The 18,245-nt window shown below is 57.7% G+C and overlaps 5 protein-coding genes across 5 annotated transcripts; 2 read left to right on the top strand and 3 right to left on the bottom strand.

Moving 5' to 3' along the window:
* Nucleotides 1-7: 7 nt before the first annotated feature.
* SPRG_10225 (hypothetical protein) lies at nt 8-10,807 on the bottom strand (the record flags this gene model as incomplete). Its single annotated transcript, XM_012349181.1, has 17 exons — nt 8-709; nt 762-1,805; nt 1,924-4,357; nt 4,411-4,916; nt 4,977-5,208; nt 5,253-5,553; nt 5,605-5,934; nt 5,978-6,223; nt 6,267-6,507; nt 6,553-7,917; nt 7,969-8,259; nt 8,321-8,793; nt 8,856-9,224; nt 9,269-9,359; nt 9,408-10,019; nt 10,075-10,348; nt 10,395-10,807. 17 exons carry the CDS (start codon nt 10,805-10,807, stop codon nt 8-10), a joined length of 9,924 nt encoding a protein of 3,307 aa, XP_012204571.1.
* A 1,427-nt stretch (nt 10,808-12,234) lies between these two features.
* On the top strand, nt 12,235-14,193 carry SPRG_10226 (hypothetical protein). The gene has a single exon (XM_012349182.1). The coding sequence runs from the start codon at nt 12,244-12,246 to the stop codon at nt 14,170-14,172; it is 1,929 nt and encodes a 642-aa protein (XP_012204572.1). The 5' UTR covers nt 12,235-12,243; the 3' UTR covers nt 14,173-14,193.
* SPRG_10227 (hypothetical protein) lies at nt 14,184-15,189 on the bottom strand. Its single transcript, XM_012349183.1, has 3 exons — nt 15,001-15,189; nt 14,788-14,951; nt 14,184-14,737 (listed from the first exon to the last, which is right to left on the bottom strand). The coding sequence occupies exons 1-3, from the start codon at nt 15,161-15,163 to the stop codon at nt 14,258-14,260; spliced, it is 807 nt and encodes a 268-aa protein (XP_012204573.1). The 5' UTR covers nt 15,164-15,189; the 3' UTR covers nt 14,184-14,257.
* A 286-nt stretch (nt 15,190-15,475) lies between these two features.
* Nucleotides 15,476-16,691, bottom strand: SPRG_10228 (hypothetical protein). The gene is made up of 3 exons (XM_012349184.1): nt 16,333-16,691; nt 16,004-16,279; nt 15,476-15,955 (listed from the first exon to the last, which is right to left on the bottom strand). The coding sequence occupies exons 1-3, from the start codon at nt 16,676-16,678 to the stop codon at nt 15,555-15,557; spliced, it is 1,023 nt and encodes a 340-aa protein (XP_012204574.1). The 5' UTR covers nt 16,679-16,691; the 3' UTR covers nt 15,476-15,554.
* Nucleotides 16,692-16,972: 281 nt separating this feature from the next.
* Nucleotides 16,973-17,780, top strand: SPRG_10229 (hypothetical protein). The gene has a single exon (XM_012349185.1). It carries the CDS (start codon nt 16,978-16,980, stop codon nt 17,713-17,715), a length of 738 nt encoding a protein of 245 aa, XP_012204575.1. The 5' UTR covers nt 16,973-16,977; the 3' UTR covers nt 17,716-17,780.
* Nucleotides 17,781-18,245: the final 465 nt, after the last annotated feature.

Genomic DNA, 18,245 nt, shown 5'->3' on the forward strand with positions numbered 1-18,245 from the left:
GGGTCGATCACCGAGAGATCGGCAATGCAAAAAAGAGCTGAGAGGCGCGAAACGCCACGGGTGTGTACCCCGCGCGCTTTTCGGCAATGATGAGCTGGGTCGCGGCGGCCTCCTGGACCTTGATTTCGATCGTATTCGCCGTGATCTTGGAGGCCCCGAGGGTCTCAATGAGGCGTTCGTCGTTCAAGATGTTGCCTTCGGCCGTTTGGAGCATGTGGAGAATCTTGTCTTCGATTTCTTTGAGCGTCTTCTTGTTGGCCGCGTCCTCGAGCACAAGCTTTTCTCGCTGCGCTTCGAGCACCGGCTCTTCTTTGGCGACGACGATACCCAGCATTTGGTCTTGGAGTCCTTCCTCGGTCGCCATAAAATTGAGCAAGTTGACCTTGACGCACGTTTCCGGCGCATAATGCGGGTTCCGGAGCTTGGTCGTCATGTAGAGTCGAAAGTTGGGGTCGTACTCGACCGTGTTGTCCCCGAGTCGGATCGTGAGCACGCCACCGGCCTTGACGATCTGCTTGAGCAAGACGGGCTCGAGCATCGGGTCGATTTCTTCCGCGAGGTTCTCAATGAGCATCGGCGCGCCGACGACAATGGCGTTCTCGAGCGCGCGGACAAACCCCGCTTGCGTGAGCTTGACGACTTTGAGACTGCTTGATTTCTCTTCCATGTTTTTGACCCACCGATTGGCTTGGCCTTGCGGATCAATCATCTACACCGTGGGTCCTTCATATACTATCCGATGTGTCATTGCATGGACGTACGAGGGGCCAGCGGTTGCTGCGAAAGAGCATGATGGCATTGTCGATCGAGAACGAGTCGTTGGGCAGTTTGCAAATCGTCCACTCGCGAATTTTCACTGGGTCGCCAAGCGTCGTCGTCAAGCTGTACTTGTCCGAGCACGTAATACCCTTGATCTGGAGTTGCTCGCTCCAATGCACGACTGCATTCTCGCGGAACGCCGATGTGAACGCGCCGAGGTACGCGATGACGCCGCTACTGAGCATGATGTCGCCAATCACATTGTCGTACACGATCTGTAGCTTGGCGCTCATTTCTTGCCAGCGCGAACGCTCGCCGCCAAGACCACCAATGAGCTGGTTGGCGCGAATGAGCTTCTTGCTGCAGTCGTCGACCTGGAATTGCAAGTCCGCCTTCTTCTTCATCGCGCCCGCGAGATCGGCCTCGAGGCGAGCGACCTTGTCGAGCACGACCTGGAGCGCGTCTTGCTTGGCCTTGAGGTTCGTTTGCGCCGCTTCCAGCTGCAACGTCGCGGCTTTGAGGGCTTCACGCTTGGGCGCGACAACTTTGGAGACGCGGTTGTAGACAACCATCGCATGCACCCACGAGCATAGACCGGACGCGGCAACGGACGCCTTCTTGATGATCGGCGGCGAAAAGTCGGGGTTCTCTGCATACGGCCGGACCTTCTCAGCGATTTCAGCCGAGATGTTGTCCTTGTCGTAATCGAGGAGGTTCTGCAGAAAGCGCGTATCGTTCAACAGCGTCTTCTGAGCTGGTCCCCAGTAGTCGTCGACCTTTTTCGTACCGCCCGCGGGGTCCTTGATCTTGAGCGGAGCGACACTCATCATGATGCACACGGCTTCCATGACAAGCTTGACACCGTCCGGCGGCTTCTTCATGGCCTTGACTTCGGTGATGTCGCCTTTTGTCAACGTCTGGAGCGCCTTGACGGCCGACTCGAGCGCTGGAATCGCCTCGGCCAAGCCGGCTTCGCACTGCGTCTTGATCTCCATCGCAGCTGCGGCCTGTTCATTGCACTGGGCCTCTTCGGCAGCGACAACGGTCTTGGTCGCATTCGCATCTTTTGTTCGCGCGCGATCGTCTCGAGAAGCGCGTCCGTCTCGACGGTGGCGACCTTGAGCATTGGCTGCAGCGCTTCGAGCTCGACTTGCATTTTTCAACTTGATCGGCTGTCTCCATGAGTTTGGTCAAGCCATTGTCGTAGCGCTGCTTCATTTGGCTCACTTCCATGCGCTTGGTGTTGAGGAGCTTCTTGAACGTGTTGATGAGCTCGAGGTACGACGTCGGCGTCACGTAGTAGTGCCGGCGCAAGCTCTGGAGGAAGTCGCGCGACATCATCGAGACCCGCTCTTGCATGTCGACGCACACATCGACGAGACCAATCTTCATCTTGGACGGCATTTCGATGTCGACAAGGAAGTGGTCGGCGACACTCCGAAGCGCCTCTTCCGGCCACTCGGTGAACCAATCGATCGTGCAGCAATTGACAAGCGACGGGAACATGCGCAGCCGCCGACGGAATGCGTCGCCGATCGGACTCAGCGCGAGCACCACGTGCAGATTCGTGCGGCACCGACTCACAAAAAAGTTGTACACCTCGGCGGCGTTGCTCGTATTGAGGCCCGCGGCGTTTGCAGCGCTCTCAACCCCTTCGTTGATGGTCATGAGCTCGTCGTTGGCCCAGAGATTCGCGACTTCGCCCGTGTTGAGAATGCCGTTGATGTCCTCGAGGTATGACTCTTCGACGATCTGCGTATCCGAGAAGAGAAAGACTGTCGGCTGGTTGGAGACACCGCTGAGCTGCAGCACTTTTTTCAAATCGTTGCGCCAATCGTTGCGCGAGTACGACTTGGAGATTTCAATCTGGAAGAGCTTAAAGTCGGCCATGAACACCGCGAGCGTCGTGAGCGATTTGCGCCCGCTTCCGCCAACGCCGACGAGGAGCGAGTTGCCGTACGGCTGATGGATGACCCGCGAGATGCGCGCGACGTGCTCGATCGCGTTTTGGAAGAGGACGAGGCTCATGGGCGCCGACGTCATGTTGTTGAAGTCTTCAAGAAAGAGCGTCATGGATTTCTGGAGCGTGTCGCGGTCCCGGAGCTCGGCGTAGATCTTCTTGGTCGACTTGGCGTCGCCGAAATTCCCGTAAATGAGCACTTCGTTGGGCCCTCGGACGTCCTTGACGTAGTTGAGCGCAAAGTGCGTCTCGACGGTCTCGCCGAGGACGTTGAGGAACCACGACCGGTCGCTTTGGTCAATGAGACGGTCGTGGAAGACGCGGAGGCACTCGTGGCTCCAGAGTCGAACCACGTCTTTTGGGTCTTTGAGCACGTCCGGCGTGCCAAGAGAGATGCCTTGAAACACCTTGGAGAGATCACGGAGGTTGAAAGTGTAGTGCGACTTGGCCGGCGTCGGCAATAGCGTCGACGAAATGTTGTCGTATATATCAATCGTGGCCGCGACGACAGGCGTTGTCATGGCCTTGATGGACGCCGGGAAGTTCATGAGGAACCAGTCCGAGATTTTGGAAAAGATGAGCTTGAGGCTCGTCGAGTCGAACGACACAAAGTTGATCAAGTTGAAGTAGCGAATATAGCGCTGCGTGATCTTGGTGCGCCCGCCACCCGGTGGGCCCATGGCCGCAATGAACTGTACGTCGACGAGCTGCAAGAACGTATTGTCCTTGCGGTTGTACCACCCGCCGTGGCCCATCCACTGCCGCAGAAGCTCAATTGGCGGCTGCGCACCATACGTCTCCTTGGCCGGCATGTTGAGATCGTCGACAAAAATGACGCAGCTCATGCCGAGTGGGGGGCCCAAAACGCCCTTCCGGCGCTTATCAAGCTTGGACTCGATGATGTCTTGGGTCTGGTTGGCGCTGGTTTGGGCACTAAAGTTCATAAAGATGGACGAAAACGTCTCGTTCAGCCCCGTGAGCAGCTTCTTCTTGATCGAGACCGATTTGCCCGTGCCCGTGTCGCCCGTGGCGAGCACGTGGTGGTGGTGCGTCAGCAGAGTGTCGAGAATCCATGAGTTGCGCTCCGTATCGATCGTCGGCACCAGGATCGACGTGAACGGCATGTCGCGCGGGATCGCTGCCGTCGACGCCGACTCCATCCAGTTAACCCACGCCGCCTTCTTCCCGTCAAAGCGGTAGTCGTAGACAAGACCTTCCTCTGGAAACGCAGCGGTCGTGGCGCGCGCTGCAACCGCATACGAAGGGTTCTTGAGCCGAAAGTTGGCGTACGCTTCATTGTTGCTGCTGTCAATCGCACCCGACGTGAGCGCGCGCAGGTACGTGTCGAACGCAACCCGGGACTTGGCGTCGACGCAGGCACCGAGGGACCACACGAGTGCCTTCAGAAACATGCCTTCGAGAACGCTTCGAATGTCGGACGAGAGATTGGCAATCGGCACGTCGAGGATGCAGCCAAAGAGACGAATCAAGCTGGCGACAAGCTCGAGAAAGGTGACGGACGTGGGCACAATGCAGTTCTTGTCGACAAAGAATAGTAGCGGTGGCACGAGCCACTCAAAAAGATTGTGGATAAACGCCGACTGCGCCTTCAAGTCGCTCGGTAGCAAGTGTTCGAGCCTACACATACATCCACATAGTATGCTTTGCTCGCAGATCGATCCTTTGCGTACCAGGTTTTCAGCAGGGTCTCCCAGCCGAGGTTCTTTGGCTCTAAAAAGACCATGCCAACGCGACTCACGGTCGCAGGACTCGCTTCTTCAAGGTCCTCGGTCTCGAACATCATGGTCATGCGGTCCGTCATCTTGACGATCTCGCCGCTCATCAAGCACAGCTTCTTGTTGTCGTCGAGGACCGTGTTCATGTTTTCGATCCAGACGGCGTCGACGGGGCCGTCGAACATGACCCACTGCCGGTCGTCGGTCGTGTCGCGTGCGCAGTCGCGGTACGTTTTGGCCAAGACGCCGTCGCTCCACTCGTGCGTGTTTTCGTCAAAGTTGCCGTAGAGCTGACCGGACGTGATCGACTTGGGGTTCATCGTGTGCACGTGCACGAGCGACTGCGACTTGCCCTCGCTTTCGTTGTAGACGGCCGTGATCGCAGCTGCTAGCGTATGGACGATGCACGTTTTGCCACTCCCCGTGATGCCAACGACCATGAGTCCATGGCGCACGAGTACCTAGACCAGCAAAACTCGTTGGCATTTCTTGGAGTCTGAGAATGCATGGAAAGGGCGTACGGTCTCGTAGAGCTGAATGACTTTTTGACGAAACTCGGCCTTGGGTTGAAGCTTGGTGAGCGAGTCGGGCGCGATGCTAATGCCTTGTGTGCACATGAGGTTAATCATCGGGATGAGGCGGCCGTGATCTGGCGATGGGATCTCGGCGCCAGGAAACAAGTCGGACGTAATGCCTCGGAAGAGCGGCAGATCGTCGGTCGTGAATTTCGGCAAGTTGACATCCTGCACCGACCTAATTTTGGATCCATCGCGATGAACATCGATAAGAAGTCGCACCGCAGAACAATCTTGTCTTCAGTCCAGAACGGGTCATCGCCAAGTTGTTGACGAAGGTTACCGGCCGCGACAAGGATCGAATTGACGGCACGCATGCCGTAGTCGTAGTGCTTTTGCGAACTCAGCTGCTCCGAGCTGAGCTGCAGCACTTGCGTGAGCTTGCGTGCATTGGCCCGGGCGTTTGCAAACCCAAACGAGTAGAGACGGATCTCCGAGATGAGCGCATAGTCGGGCACCATCATGGCACACGGACGAAAGAGTGCCTTGAGGTTATCCGGTAGCTCAGCACGCCCAGCATAGCCTACGTCCATCAGGTTTCATGTCGTTGCCATGAAAAAGGATGAGGGTGTACCGGGGTTCATGGTAATGAAGACGTTGGCGCTCGCATTGAGCTTGATGTACGTCCCCTCAAACATAAACTTGTCCACGTTGGCCTTCTTGCCTTCGTTGATGGTCAAAATCTGCTGCGCAATGACACTGAGCACTTCAATGTTGATGCGGTTGAATTCGTCAAAGCAGCACCACGAGCCGCAGCCCGCAAGGCCCTTGAAGAACTTGGCCATCGCGAGGTAGTCGAGTCCGTCGGAGCAGTTGAAGACGACGCACTGAATCGCAATGGCTTTCGAGAGATCCTTGACGGTCTCGGTCTTGCCCGTACCGGCGGGTCCCTCGGGCGCGCCACCTACATTAACAGGTTAGCAAGGTGCTACGCCTCCGGAAGGTACCATAAAGCAAGTCGATGGCACCCATCATCGTGCGGTAGCAGCGATCTGTGAGCGGCGTAATCACAAGACGCATCGTGTTGCCGAGGTACTCGTAGCCGTACTTGACGCGCGCGTTTACAATGCGCGCTTGGAGGTCAAACTGCTTGGCAACCTTGGCGCCTTCAATCCAATAGTAGCGCAGCTGCGAAATCCACTCAAAGTCCTGGTCGTTCTCAACGCCCTTTGCAATCATGTGTGCGATCGTGTCTACAGACCATGAAAACTCCAAAATAAAAACAAGAAAGTGTACCTCGGGCGTGGACGTCAATGACAACGAGCGCACCGATCGTTGTGCGCTCCAGCTTGGTCAAGTTGCCCCGCACGAGCATGACGACCTTGTCGAGCTGCGTATTGAGCACTTGCACGTACTCTTTGAGGCCTTCATTGCCCTTGGACGTAATGGCGTCGTTGACTTCGGTTGTCCAGTAGACTTGTGACGCGCCGAGCACGACTTGAGCAGGCCACTGCAAGATCCACTGCTCGCGGATGACCTATGCCAACGTGCAGCATCTGACGACATATGGCCACCCACGCACCTGGGGGTAGGTGCCGATCGCGCGTGCCGTGTGGTCTCGGATCGTGTCCCACTGGTTGATTTCAAGCTCGAGCAGCCACATTTCGACGTTGCCCTTGTTCTTGGCGCTTTCGGGGTTGACGGTCGTTTTTAGCGTCACGACCTCGCCTTGGCTCGAGATCATCTCGGTAATCAAAAGGACGTTCGTGAACGTGACCTTGTTGATGCCTTCAAAGCACTTGCCAAGATGCGGCTGCACGGCCTTTGGCTCCTTGGTCTGGCTGAGGATCTCAAGGAGCTCGTCGTTCGAGAGAAAGAAGAAGCGAGGAAAGTACAGACGCTTCATCTCGAGGTAGTCGTTCAGACCTTTCTGGATCTCGTCGAGCTTTTCGTTGGCCTTTTGAAACTTTTGGAGCAATTTGTCCATGTTGATGACGTTCATAAAGTTGGGGTCCGCGACCGTGTCTTCCATGGTTTTGCGCCAGAGCGCGTCGACGGACGCGAACCGACGCGCCTCGGTGGGCATTTGGCGCATGATATCCTCCGAGCTGAAGATCGCCTCCAGGTACAGCCACGTGCGCTGGCAGCTCATCCACTCGTCAATGAGTTGCTGCGAGTATTGGAGCTTCTTTTCCCACGCCTTGCACTCCTTTTCAATGTTCTTGACGTACGGAGACCCGCGCATCGTCTGCGTCTTGACAATGTGGTCGTCGAGGAGCGCAATGATGTCGTCGACGCTCTTGATGAGGTAAGTGCCCGTCTCGCGGTACGGCAGGCACTCGAACTCAATCGGCTCCCACTCGCTGATCATCGCACTGAGGTTCTTCTCGAGCGTATACTCCTTCTCGGCGACCATGCTCACCTCTTGGATCGTATCGATATGTTGCGTGATGCCCTTCTCGAGCAGCTGGGCCAGTGTGAGCTCTTCGTCTGTCTCTTCGAGCCCAATCTTGTTGCGGAGCAGCTCCCAGTGGCGTTCTCGGAGCGCTGGCGACGCCAGTGACTGGATCACGGGCAAGTACGCTCGGAATTCGTCCGTGCGCTCGCGCAAAATGAGCGCGACCTCGGCCGACCCCGGTGCTTCCTCGGCGAGCTGCTTGCTGAGCTTGTAACTGGCCTTCCACCATTCGGTGACGTTGGCTTCGATCTCCCCGCCCTTGAGCTCGAGAAACGGACCGGTGAGCCACGCTTGCTTGTTGACGTTGAACTCGGCGCACATGGTCCAGAGCTTGTAGTATGGATTGAAGTCGGCTTCGAGCTTCGTGATCATCGCATACTCGGTGGGGCGAAACCCAAAGACGGCCTCGCGCTGGTTAAAGTTGTCGGCCTTGAGCTTCGCCTCACAGATCGCATCGTACAGCGTGGACGCCATCTCGACGTACTTGTCCTACACAGTAATCTTTCAAAAGGCCGTTGTGATGACAACGTAGGTTCGCACCGTCATGTCGATTTCGCCGTACGACCGAAAGAGACCAACATCTTTCTCGAAGCGCTCGAGGTCGACTTCGAATATCTCCTTTTCCATCGCAAGCTTGTCCATCATGCGGATCTTGTCTTCTTCGAGCGCCGAGTCGCACGTGTCGGCAGCGTGCGCGACGCGCTGTGGCCACTCCTTGGTGCTCCACGCCAGTCGAAAATCGTCGTCCGTGATGGTGTGCGAGAACTCGTGCAGCGCATGGAGCCGTTCGTGGATTTCTTCGACTTCCTTGACAATTCCTGCGATGGTGCCCTAGTCCATAATATATGTCAGAATGACTCTCTCGTCATTGCACAGAACAGCCGAGAACAACCTTGCTAACGTTGATAAAGTCCTTGAGGGCCGCAAGCTCGGCTTCGTTCGTGGGCTTCTCGGTAATGCGATTCAAGATTGATTGGTAGCGCCGCGTAATGTCAATGTTCTTCTCCCGCGCGTCAAGGACGATATAGTCGATGAGCGCATCCCGGATCGCTGTCCCGCGCTCCCGCAGCGTCGCTTTGAGCCCCATGGCGTTGACGCACACAAGAGGAAAACCAGTCACGTCAAAGCTGAGTGTCTCAACCTCGAGCACGAGCGCGTGGTACCGTCGGATCGCGTCGCACATGACGTCCAGCGAAATGGGCGACGGATGGTCGGCCTTGAATTGCTTCATGAACGCCGCTGCGTCGACACCAATGAGCTCGGCGTGCTTGCCGTACGCGTCCGCAACCCCCATAACCTGGTTCATCGACTCGTTCACGTACTTGAGCACATCTCGACGCGCACTGGCAATCTTGACGACCGTTTCTATATTCACGTAAGTGTGAGGCGACGGCGCATCAAATTGTATCCCGTGGGTTTGTTTGTACCGTGTACGACCTCGTCTTTGACGGAAATATCAAACAATTTGCGGTGCTCGAGGTTGAGAAGCGAGAGCAAGTCAGGGTCAATGACCTCGATCGCACTGACGTTGGCGACCATGGTTTCCAGTGGAGCAAGCATGACCGTCTTGATCTCTTGGCTCGACGGCACCATCTCGACAACGCCTGTCTCGCCGATCGCAAGCTCGACTGCAAAGACCGACGCCACCGGCACGACCATGTCAGCCACCTTGGGCGTGCAGCGTTTGATGGTGGCCTCCACAAGCGCGACCCACGTCTGCGTCGACTGTTCCACAAGCATGCGCATCTGCGCCGCCATGCGCACGCGAATGCTCATCAAGAGTCGTTGCAGCACGCCTAGCACCGGCTCTGTCGCTGGTCTAGGAGGCAGAGACTCCTACCCGATGCGTAGGCGTCGCGATCCGAGATGAAAAAGTCGTGTGTGTCTTGCAGGCTATCGACGAGATTCTCCGAGATGGCGCGGCGCCAGTCCTAGCACGCATCTCAGTCCACCATGGTACCCTCTATTGGCTAACGCACCACGGAGAGCATTTCAGTGACTTTGGAACAGTGCGTCATCTGTACGTCGTCAAAGTCGGCGAGCCGGCACGGTAGCGAGAGCGTGTCGAGAGACGTTGTGCAAAAAGTGAGCTTCTGAAACGACGTTTCCCAGCCGTGGTAGATCTTCATGAGGACGGGAAGGAACCCACCCATGGCCGTATAATGCTTCCGTCCGACAATGCGCTGCGCCTTCTCGTACGGGTGGGCGGGAATTTGAATTTTTCCGAACGCGGGGGCGGGGGGCGGCCGTGGCATTGGTGTCAAATGCAAGCTCTGGTACTTGATCCGAAGCTGGTCGTCAAACTCGATCTTGTGCGCGAGCACTGCTTTCTTCATGCTCCGAGCGTACTCGCGAATGACCACGTCCGTGAGGTTCCGAAGCAGCACCGCGTGAGTCTCCTCGACGCCAACGTCCGGCGTCAAGCCCTCGACCACTCGGCGATGGATGCCTTCGAGCGTCGGTCGACCCATTGCCCGAGGCTCCACTGCGTCTTGCTGCGCAATAAAGTAGTCAAAGCGCATTTGCGCCTTGGCGTCCTCTCGGCGTCGGACCGCTTCGTCAATGCGTTGCTGAAAGACAGCGGGATCTTCCTACATGTTGATCGATGCAAAGCATGATATGGAAACCATCGGGAAAACGACGTACGAGGTCAAAGCGAAGGTTGATGCGACGGACTTGCTTTTGCTTCTCCGAGCCTTGAAACTGAATCGTGTACTTTTCCGTGATCGAGTTGTAGCTGTCGACGACGCAGGGCCGCCAGCGCCACTCGTTCTTGACAAAGAAGGGCGACGCACCCATCTTGGTGACCGAGAGCCACTCGTCTGGCGTCTTGGTCTCGTACTCGGTGCTATCAAACTGATGCAGCGGCAGCTTGGACTGGTCGATCTTGAGGTACTCGTCGAACTCGACGTTGGCCGCCCTACGACGCGACGTATGGAGATATACTTTGAATACGACGGACGTACGCTTCGTTCTTGGCCGCGTTCTTGGCGTACTCTTCGATCTGCTGTAGTCGCTCGGCGTCGGCGTCCAGCGTGATGGGCGCCGTCGTGCGAATACGGCCTGGGAAAGGGCGCACGAGCTCGGGGCCACGGAGCACCTTGAGCTGCTCACGCCGTTTGAGCTCCTCCTCGAGCACGACAGCGTCCTTCCACTTGTGCGGCAGATTCTGGTAGTCGACATGCGACTGCTTCTTCCGTGTCGACTTGGTCTTGATCAACTCGAGGCGCTCCTTGGCTTCTTTGCGCATGCGCTTGTGGAGGCGGAAGCGCTGTTCGAGCATACGTCGGTCGTGCTCGAGCTGCTCCTCGGGCGAGAGACCGGTCTTCTCTTGCTCCGTGCCCCCCGCTCCATCGTCGGCTTGCCGGTCGTCCTCCATGCAGTTGGGTCTTCCAGGCGTCGCTGCGAAGATGCGTCGTTTCAACTCCCGCCCCTTGGGCCGATCGAAGACACGCTCCTGATTGGTCCAAAAGTCGATCTTTCGATCGCGCTTGTGATTGGCTGAAATACGATTTTCGTTCGCGCATGTTGATTGGATACCTCATTTGCGTGTCGACAAACTCTGTTTTTTGCAAAAACAGAGTTTCGTGCCAGCGACATATGCTGACGCAGCCGCGGCAAAGCGGCAAGCCTACTGTGCGTGATGGATTGATTATACGTACCGGTAGCGTGTGGTTTCGTCCAGAGATGCGAGTCATATTCATATCGGGTACAACCGTGGCACTCGATGTCTTCTCCTCGTCGGCAAAGAGGGAGGAAATGGCCAGTGCGTGGTCAGTTCCATTCGTTTTCGCGCGCATGGTACACGGCGAAGCGCTTGATAGCTTGAAGCCATTGAAGCCGACCGCGCTGTATTAGTATCCAACTCGGGAAGACTAAATGACAATGGACGTTAAAATTGCAGTGCATGAACATCCAGTTGCGGCCGACGCTGCGACGCGTTGCTGGTGCCTACGACGCCAGCAAGCGGTGGCCGTGAACACGAAGGATCCGCGAGAGACTCTGAATCCGAGTTGTTCTAGTAGGTGCTCGCACGCCACACGCAGCCAATACCGACCAATACAGAGCAGAAATGCAGCATGCGAATCATGGACGCCACTTCATATGGCAAAGGCGGTGTGGGTAGACGTGTCCACTTCAGGATTGCACCACAGGTCGCATTAACGAATCGTTGCCTGACGCTTCTGACAACACAGACGACGTCTCGACGGGGCACGTCGTGTCTATTAGTGTCGTTGTTGCCTTGCATGAGACCCTTCGGCGATAAGCCATCTCGCGCTGCTTTGCCGCAGAGACGACGACCAAATGGACAGTCCTTTGCCTATCCTTCGAATTTATCAGAGTCGATTTTGAAGCAATCACGCTGCGAATATTGCGCTTTCCTAATCGTTTGACGCTGCCGCGATCGCGTTAGTCACGCAGTGTGTGCCCACGACCATCGCGGCGATGTAGACGCCATACAGTACGGTTGATATTTATACCTTAGTGCGCTCTGCAGTTATTATGTGCATGACGACCATGCGGCGTTCGTAGCAAGTCGACGAGAAAATCACATTGCACAATAGTGCATCGTGTTGGTCCGAAGCAGCTTGCAATGTCATCGGTCGACGCCAGCGATACCAGTACGGTCCAGGGCGTACTGCAAGAGGATCTCATGTGGCTTCCCCTCTGGTAGCGTTTCGAGACGCGGAGGGCGATCCGCAGCATCCTTTGTGAAATGCACAATATGGTGCGCACCAAAAACCCGATCTTTTCGGCAATGTTGCCACATCCCGGTGGCACTCGCATTGTCGCCATTCGCCAACTGTCGTCGCCATGAACAGGTTTGTCGATACGTTCCGGAGCATGTTCAAGGACATTGAGCGCACGACGTTGCAGCGGCCGGTCCGAACCTCGGACGAGCCCGCGCTACAGATGGCCGCCGTGCGCCGGGCGAAGCGCCGGTCGCACTACTCGGACGTGCTATCGACGACGTTTCCCAACACGCCAACACGGGCGTCCGACGACGCCGAGCACGCCAAACACAGCCAGATCCTCGAGTTCCTCTTGCAGTCGTTCGACGCGACGTGCGACGAGTCGCATGCGCACGTCCTGCAAGCGCTCGAGCTCTGCGGGCGGCTCTCGGCCGTGGTGGGCGCGGGCCGCGTCGCCAAAACGCAGCTTGAGATGGCCTTCATGGCCAACGTCGTTGCGCTCGCGTACCTTGGCGACGAAGGGCTACAAGCCATCGTCATTGCGCAGCTCGAGGCCGCGACCGCTGCCCACGACTGGTTCCGCGTCCCATCCTCTTCTTCTTCGCCGATGGCCAAGTACCCAAAGTGGGTGCCCATGGCGCATGCGCCGACCGCGCCGTCGTTCGAGTCGAGCGTCCTGGCCTTTAGCATGCTCGCCAAGCTTTCGCCGAACGACATGAAGAAGGGGCCGCCGATGTCGCGCGACGTCGACGCGCTCCTCGGCAAGCTGGTGCTCGATGGCGAGTTTTACACGCTCTTTCTCGCCTCGGTCCTCAACCAAAGCCGAAGCAGCGTCACTGAGACCAACGACTGGAAGCGCGTCGTGCCGCACCACGACCGACTCGTGTACGTGGGTCTTCGGCTTCTCCACGAGTGCGCGTACGAGACGTGGGCCATGGCGGGGCCGTCGCCACGCACGTACTTTGCCTTTACGATGCGCGGCGTCAAGACCGCGATGCTCAAGGGGCTCATGCTGCTCTTGAATCCCAAGCTGACCTACCTCACGCTCCTCGCGCTCCTCGAGGCGACTAATGTCAATAACGAACGCAGCGTGGGCCACTGCCTCCACCAGCTCGAAGAGTGGTTCATGCGCCTCACCGAGTACAAGTTTGATTTGATGGCGACCGTCCGCGATTACGACAAGGACTTTTCGTGGATCTTCGCCATCAAGCTCTTGCTGCTCTCCGACCACATGGACATTCTCAAGAAGACGCTCTTGTTCCTCTACAACGTGCTTCCGATGCTGCCCGACACGCTCCGGACGCTCATCATGCGCGTCCTCCTGCACCGCCATTTTGAACTCTTTCTGCATTGGCAGCGCGACGTCCGGCGCTTCTACCAGCATGTGCTCGTCTACCGACTCTGCCCGGGCGCCCACCGCGTCTTCCTCTTCTCGATGACCGATAGCTTGCTCGCCAAAGTGGACGGCGAGCATGAACTCAGCTTCTTCAACTACGACGCGCTCGCACCGGGCATGGAGAGCCTCCTCGACGACGAGCGTGCGAAATGGACCTTCTTTGACGTCCTCATTCTCTCGCTCTGTCTCCGCGAGCGCGAGCGCGCGCACGAGGCCAATAAAGAGCAGCGCCGCGCCGCCGACCTCGCGGCGGCCCGTGTTGCGACGCTTCAGAAAGACTTGCACAACTGCTCGCAGAGCCGCGTGAGTGCGTCGTTTGCGCGCGAGTGCATGTCGGCCAATGCCACCACCGACGTCGAAGAGAAGCTCGCGGCCGAAGTCGACCGGCTCCGGTTGCTGCAAGCGTCACTGCCGTACCTGCGCGTGACGCCGCAAGACCACGAGTTTGAGCTGGCGGTGGCGAGCAGCAACGTCGATCGGTTCTTTACGCCGCGCGAGGGCATTGAGTGGAAGCACCTCCAGCAGTATGCGCGCGTCGCACTTCTCGAGTATACCAACGTGCTGCAGTCGTACTATGCGCAGTGCTCGCGGCACCACGCGACCGGTCGCTTTGATGTTGCGCGCTTGCCTCTCGCACCGGAACTCACCTTTTAATCTAATCTTTTGTCGTGTGTACACAATATGTATGTGGAGAGAGCGTCCTTGTTGAAGTAGACAAGAAGAGTTTTTTTGTCGACGTTTAGTCCATGCGCACGACCGCCTCGACGAGCTTGCCAATGTTGTCGTGGACCGACGCGGGTGTGCCAGCGTCATGCATGTAGGCGGGCGCCGATACAATCTTGTTGGTCGCGTCAATGTGGATCTCGTCCGACGCCTTCTCGATCGCGACGGCGCCGAGGGCGTCGACCGCATCGGATGCACCACCGTTCGACCACGTAGCACCCGAGCGCTTGCCCATGGTGAGTTCTGCGCCCGGAAAGAGCTTGGCGCCGAGGACCGGTGCAATGCACATGAGCCCGATCGGCTTCTTGGCGGCGTGGAACGACGAGAGCGCCGACGCCACTTGCGGCTGCACGGTCATGTTGGCGCCGTCAAACGCAAACGAGCTCAGGTTCTTGGCCGCGCCAAACCCGCCAGGCACCACGACCGCATCAAAGTCGGCCACGTCCAGCACGTCCAAGGCCTCGACTTTACCACGCCCAATGCGCGCCGACTCGACCTATTCGTCGTATTGTCTCGTATCGATACCGATCGATAGGAAGAACGTACGAGCACGTTGCGCGACTCGGGGAGGACGTCGCCGGTGAGGTGGTTGATGACATGGTGCTGGGCAATGTTGGGCGCAAACATCGTCACGTTCGCATTGGCCTTGCTCAAGTGGATCAAGCAGCTCACGGCCTCGGTGATCTCGGTGCCATCGTACACGCCGGCGCCTACGCCATACTATCGTTTGATGCTCCTGCGTGCGGATCGCCGGCTTACCGCTGAGGATGAGCGCGACGCGCTTCGAGGGCAGCTCCTGCTTGGGCGCCGAGAGAGCGTTCGTGAGCGCGGGCTGGAAGCGTGTCATGGCATGCTTCACCAACGGTACCGCGGCGAAGCCGACGAGGACAAGCCCGCCAAGTGCAGCACCTCGACGCAACATGTGGCTGGTTCGAATCTGTGGCGAGCGATACTTTTTTGATTTTTTATTCAAGCTTGACATTTGTAGGCTCGATTGCGCTTTAAATGGTATAATATGATTGGACCGCTCGCGAAAAATGGGGCCAATCACGATGCGGCTTTCGTTGACGATCGGCGCAGTCTGATCGGCGCCATTCCAGGCCTGCGTCGTGGGGGCAGCTCTTGGGGACCAGGTACTGGACTTGGCTAAGAGGACAACAGTTTGGTCGTAGCCTACGATCAAGCTATCCTCGTTCGAAACGGATTGCCATCGATGCGGGTCTCAGTCCTAACCTCCCATTTGAACAATTGCTTATTGTTGTATAGCACTTATTTTGCACTACGCAACACATGTGGGCGTTGTTTTTGTCCACTCACAGACGCGACGGCGGTGTGCCACTAGTGAGCGCTTGCAGCTGGCCCCACAGCGACGCTTCCATCGGAATGACACCTTCCGTCACGTGCTTCTTGTAAATGGCGTTGCCGCGCTCGCCGGGGAGCCAGATCGCGTCGACATTGGGCATCTTATCGGCCGTCTTGACACGCTGGAGCACTTGCTCGACGCGCGACGTAAACGCACCCGGCTGCGGATGGAAAAGCGCGGGGTCAATCGCGACAACGCAGCTCGCCCAGTCGTTGGCATTGTCCTTGTCGTGGATCGCACCGCCAGCCAGCGCCGACGAGAGCAGCTCCACTGCAAGGGCCAGCGCCGATCCCTTGTGTCCGCCAAACGGCAGAATCGCATGGACCGCCGCAGGGTCCGTCGTTGTGGCACCTAGAAGACACCTTGAGACGACAGCTTTTTCCATGAAGGGCAAAGCACCATTGACATCGACAGCAACGCCTTCCGGGATTGCGATTTTGGCGATTTTGGCCAAAATGACAGCGTAGTACGAAATGGCCGACGTCGCCAAGTCCATCACGAGCGGCTCCGAGGCGTCCGAGCGCGGGAAGCTCATGGCGAGCGGGTTCGTACCAAAGAGCGGCATCTTGCTGCCCGTGGGCGCTACGAGTTCGGGCGAGCCCGAGAAGACAAAGCCAATGCACCCTTGGCGCGCCACCTCCTGGGCGTAATACCCGATCGCGCCCGTCGACGTGCCTACATGCAAGAACGATGCGTCAACGCCCAGTCGAGCGTGTGGTGCTGCGTACAGTAGTTGCGGCACGTCACGACGCTGACACCCGCCGTCTTGGCCTTGGCGATCGCAACTTCTGTGGCTCGCTGCAGAACGAGCATGCCGCAGTGCTGGTGGCCATCGATGGCCGCCATCGTCGGCGTCTCCCGCGTCGTGTGAATCGGATGCGCCGCCGACAAGGGGCTCTTGTCGAGCGCGTGCGTCACGAGCTTGACGACGCCCTGCGTGTTCCCTCGGAGCTGCGCATACAAGAGGATGCGCTGGATGATTGTCGCCTCCGTTTCCGAGTACCCGAGGAGCCGCAGCGCCTTGGTTGTCTGCGCCGTCAGCTCGGGCACGGGAACCTGCACCGTGGGGGCCATGATGGCGAAATCCAAAAATGATCCGCTAGCTTCGATTGGCTTCCAAATACATACAATTACCTAGGTACAGGCCAGCTGCGGCAACCCTTGGAGCTAATCACACTCAACATATTTTAGTCGCCTCTCGCTAAAGCGATGCTCGCGAGTAGTACAATCGTTCGTCCACGCCAGGACCGCACGCAGCACCTTGCATCCGCACTTGGCGTGCATTAGTATGTGACAGCGCGTGTGGGAGCTACGTGCTTTTGTTGGTCGAGCAAAAGTTGCGTGCGCGTAGCCTCAAGTGCAAATCACCAACGATGGCCGCGCTGGCGATCGTCTTCCTCAACCCCAAGAACGAGGTTCCCGAGTGCTCGTACGATGCAGCCGCGATGCTTCGGCGCGCTGGTATCCCTGACGTCCGTGTCATGTCCATGGAGGCCATTCCCAAGGCGCTGGCGGTAGCGGACCCGGCAACGACATTGTATGTGCAGCCCGGTGGCGGCGACGACGTCGATACGTCGTTTGCAACCTTCTTTGCCAACAACCGGAAGCTCCGACCGTCCGTTCAGCGCTTTGTGGCTGACGGCGGAGTGTACTTGGGCATCTGTCTCGGCGCCTATGCTGCCGGCGTCGAGCAGTTCGACCTCGTCCACGACAAGGACCATGACCCGTTCTTTAGCTTTGACGAGCTCGACGACGACGAAGCGCGGATTGTTCCTGTCGAGTTCAACAGTGCGCGCTATATGACATACCACCAAGGCGGTCCCGACTTGACGCCGATGCTCGACGTTGGCGCCGAGCGGTTTGGGGCGTATGTCGGCCGGCGCACCGCGCCCATCGGTGTCATTCTTCGGTACTGGAGGAGCCCGCGGGGCACGATCGGGCTCTTGAGCCCGCACTTCGAAGCAACCGACGAGTGGGACGATGCGGAACACGGGCGTCGCGCTGGTGACTGCTCCGTGCCTGCCCTCGCCTTTCTGTCGCAGCTGGCGGCCGCTGCTTCCCGGCACCGCGACGCTGCCACGTGTGATGGCGCGAAGCCCTTATGTTTGTAGCAAGACACTGCATCCATTTGCAGAAAACAATTTGTTTCCAGTGTTTTTCTAGCATTACTCTCAGCCGCTTCTTCTATGAGCTGCGTCCTCTGTTGATCGCACATAACATTGCTTACAGTGTATCCAACAACACAGTAATTGCACTGGTTCGCCACCACGCGCGATCTTTTCTTGCTGGTAACGATCCCGACACTGCTACTGACACTGCTATCAACCTCATCGCGCCGTGACGCACAGACTGCTTCTGTGACCGCTGATTGCAGCGGACCGTACCTCCACGTTATACCACCGAGTAGGACTCGCTGCGGACTGAGAAACGGGTTTCAAGCATCGCCCACAATCAATGTCCTGCAGATATACACAGGGCTGTATCCAACTCCAACTTTCTTTCTCCCTCCTCGTGCCCATACCACCGTCTTGGAGTCTCTGCGTCCTCGTCGCGTGAGCCCTTGTCAACTGCCCGAGAATTTCTCAAGAAGCCCCTGCAGTATGCTGCACATATTTGCAAAATTCGGCCAACTCACCAACGA

The sequence above is a fragment of the Saprolegnia parasitica genome (assembly GCF_000151545.1).
Source record: "Saprolegnia parasitica CBS 223.65 unplaced genomic scaffold supercont2.51, whole genome shotgun sequence".
NCBI lineage: Eukaryota > Oomycota > Saprolegniomycetes > Saprolegniales > Saprolegniaceae > Saprolegnia > Saprolegnia parasitica.